Genomic DNA, 3,392 nt, shown 5'->3' on the forward strand with positions numbered 1-3,392 from the left:
TTAAACAAGCAACTGCCAACATATTTTTATTTATCTAAAATTCAACTACATGCACGCTTATTTATCGCTCAGAATAACTCTTAATAGTGCAAAAAAAAAAATCAATAACTTAAACAAACAACCGAAAAAGAACAACATTCGTCTGGCAAGATTTCAAACAAGCTCTAGAACAAACGCCGATGCACCTCCTCCTCCATTGCACACACCCGCTGCTCCATATTTCCCACCTTTATTCTTCAAAACCTGTATATTAATTATATAGCCCACCATTAAAACCACCTTAAATATTTATATAAAGACAGATGAGACTGTGTCTAGCTGATGTGGGACACTGACACTGTATATGAAACAATTGTGAACAAACGTACCCCCAATAGTGTGACCAAGATACGTGCACCACTGCAACCTAGAGGATGCCCTAACGACACACCACCACCATGTACGTTAAGTTTTGCCTGGAAGAAAGTAGAACACCCAAATATTATTAATGCAATCAAGCAATAATATAACAAATATGCGATTCATTTTTTTGTAAGTCTTAATACTTACGGAATCCAAATTGAGCAGTTTTTGGTTTGCAAGAGCCACAGCCTGTAATCCCCACATGAAAGAATTAAGATTTGTAAAAAGTAGGTATAATCTAGATTAGCTAGATTAAAGCGGGATGCTTACTGCAAATGCTTCGTTGATTTCATAGAAATCTATTTGAGAAGCTTCTAATCCAGCTCTTGAAATGGCATTGGGTATAGCAAGAGCTGGAGAAGTTGTGAACAGCTCAGGTGCCTGTTCAGCATCAGCATATCCGGAAACCTTAGCAATCACTTTCAACCCAAGCTCAAGTGCCTTCTCTCCACTAACCAACACAAGTGCAGCAGCACCATCACTGTCATAACAGACAACATCTTCCTTATTAACACAAATATGTTGCAAAAATGGCCTCAAAGATCCCTAACAACCCGCCCAATGAAAAAACAATACAGAAATCTGAACACAAGAATAATATACTTGGAAAACTCCAAAACAGAAGAAAAAACTACATTCCTCTAGGGAGAAATTATACTGTATGATAAATTGTTACAATCACATAAACTAATCTCTCGATCCACAAACGTGGCTTACTTTATGCCAGAGGAATTGCCGGCGGTGACACTACCACCGCTTTCCTTGAAAGCTGGGCGAAGTTTCCTCAATTTAGCAGGATCAAACTGAAAGAAAATGAATTCAGATTTAATTAAATAATAATTTCAACCATAAAAGGCGAATTAAATAGATTATATGATATAGGTACAACACAACACCTTTGATAAATCGTCATCCTTGTCTACAATTGTTGATGGTCTTCCTCTTGGCCCAGGAACTTCAACCTGTAAAGTTCCATACATCGCCATTAGCATAAAATTTAAAAACTCTTAGCATCCATTTTTTTTAGTAAAATTAGTTTTAAATCTTACAGGAGTAATTTCCCAATCAAAGGCACCACTATCTCGGGCAGCAATACCACGCTCAAAACTTTGAATAGCATAGTCATCCTGCATGTATCAGTTAATCATAAATATTTTTTTGAACTAAAAGATGGTGAATTCAAGAATAGAAAAAAAAGTTTAAATATATTATACCTGATGCTCTCTTGTAAGTTCATACATATCAGCGCATATTTCAGCAGCATTTCCCATTTTAAAATCATTGAAAACATCCCACAACCCGTCTTTCAAGATTCCATCAACAAGAGTGTCATGTCCAAATTTAGATCCTTTCCTGAAATTCAAAACAGTTTCCACCTTCTTCTGTAAGCCCTTACAATAATGAAAACAAAATTTAAGAAAATAAAATGATTAAATTTAAAGGTAACATTCACCTTGCTTCTGAAATGTATTTGGGGACATTAGACATGCTTTCCATGCCACCAGCCACAACAACATCATTTATTCCCAATTGGATGCTTTGTGCTGCCAACATAGTTGCTGCAATTACCAAAAACAAAATATATAAATTTTTCCACAATTTAATCTCAAAAATGAATAAAGATCATATTTTAAAATCACATACCCTTCATCCCTGATGCACAAACTTTGTTGACTGTGGTGCTGACAACAGTATTAGGGATTCCTGCACCTAATGCCGCTTGCCTGGCGGGACCCTGCCCTAAATTTGCACCAAGAACATTTCCAAAAATAACTTCTTGTACAAGTGATGGATCAACATTTGCTCTCTTTAAAGCGCCTGAATTTTTACAAGAAAAGCAAAAATAGAATTCAGTATGCAATACACAATATAATATGTTTTGGATTTTATAAAGAAATGAAAGGAAACTTACTTTCGATTGCTATGGATCCAAGTTTTGTCGCGGGTAAAGATGAAAGAGAACCAAGAAACCCACCGAGTGGTGTACGTGCAACACCAACAATACACACATCTGTAGTGTAGATTGAGAGATTAGTATCGAAGATATTAAGAATGAAATCTTGAAGAGAATATAAAAAATAAATAGATAGATCTACATATAGTTCAAAAATTGTGAAGAATGAAGAAATCAGTTGTGAGGGTTAATATTTTATTATTCTTTTTCAGAGAACAGAAAAAGGAATCTATTCATGAACAATCTAATAAAGTATTCCATAGGACAAGAATTCCAATAAGAATATACATGCAGATGCAGCAATATTAAAATACCTCTAGGTTTTATCGAATCTGAACCATTGGTTGCAGCAGCTGGAGCCATATCGATATGTAATCGGATATCTGTTCGTTCAAAAGAAAAACGAAAATCAAAAACAACTATACAATTTTAACCACTGTACTCGTATCATTCAACAGAATAATCACTCTAACGCATTAAAATCATGATAGTAAAATGATGAAATGCTTATAATCAGATACATAAATCGAAGGTACTCGATCAAACCAACCAAAATCAATAAGCATCCGACACTAGATCTATATACAAACAACTAATTGCCAACTTAAATCCGAATCTTTATACGAAAACAGAGAGTATAACAAGTTTAACATGAATTGAAGGGATATAAAACCATACCTTCGGATTTGAAGTGGTCTGCGACTGATAGCAGTGTTTGTAGATAAATGTTTGAGAGAGCAAACAGAGAGGGATGTTACTAGGAAATCGGAGTGATGACGCTTGTATATATACAGGGAGAGAGGATGCAGAAAATAGGCTGCTAGGAGCCATAGAGGATCGCAGCCTGCCTGCTTCTTTAATTTTTTAAGCTTAACTAAACAACCCGACCTTATTGACTTGTTGACTACACTCCGAATTTGACCCAACACTCACTCGGATCTTTTTATAATATTAATTTTTTTGTCTTCTTTCTACTTTTTGTATACAGATCCATTTTTCAATTACAACAACTTACGTCTATCACAAAAATAGACGG

At 35.1% G+C, this 3,392-nt stretch overlaps 1 protein-coding gene across 1 annotated transcript; it reads right to left on the bottom strand.

The window, feature by feature from the left end:
- On the bottom strand, positions 1-3,174 carry LOC145054215 (acetyl-CoA acetyltransferase 2-like). Its single transcript, XM_079002357.1, has 13 exons — positions 3,035-3,174; positions 2,671-2,739; positions 2,315-2,413; positions 2,047-2,220; positions 1,856-1,961; positions 1,617-1,755; positions 1,452-1,529; positions 1,299-1,364; positions 1,120-1,205; positions 673-883; positions 550-591; positions 369-455; positions 1-243 (listed from the first exon to the last, which is right to left on the bottom strand). Exons 2-13 carry the CDS (start codon positions 2,717-2,719, stop codon positions 154-156), a joined length of 1,227 nt encoding a protein of 408 aa, XP_078858483.1. The 5' UTR covers positions 2,720-2,739; positions 3,035-3,174; the 3' UTR covers positions 1-153.
- Positions 3,175-3,392: the final 218 nt, after the last annotated feature.

This window comes from Lactuca serriola, chromosome 5, assembly GCF_051521515.1.
Source record: "Lactuca serriola cultivar US96UC23 chromosome 5, Lser_US96UC23_V15, whole genome shotgun sequence".
NCBI lineage: Eukaryota > Viridiplantae > Streptophyta > Magnoliopsida > Asterales > Asteraceae > Lactuca > Lactuca serriola.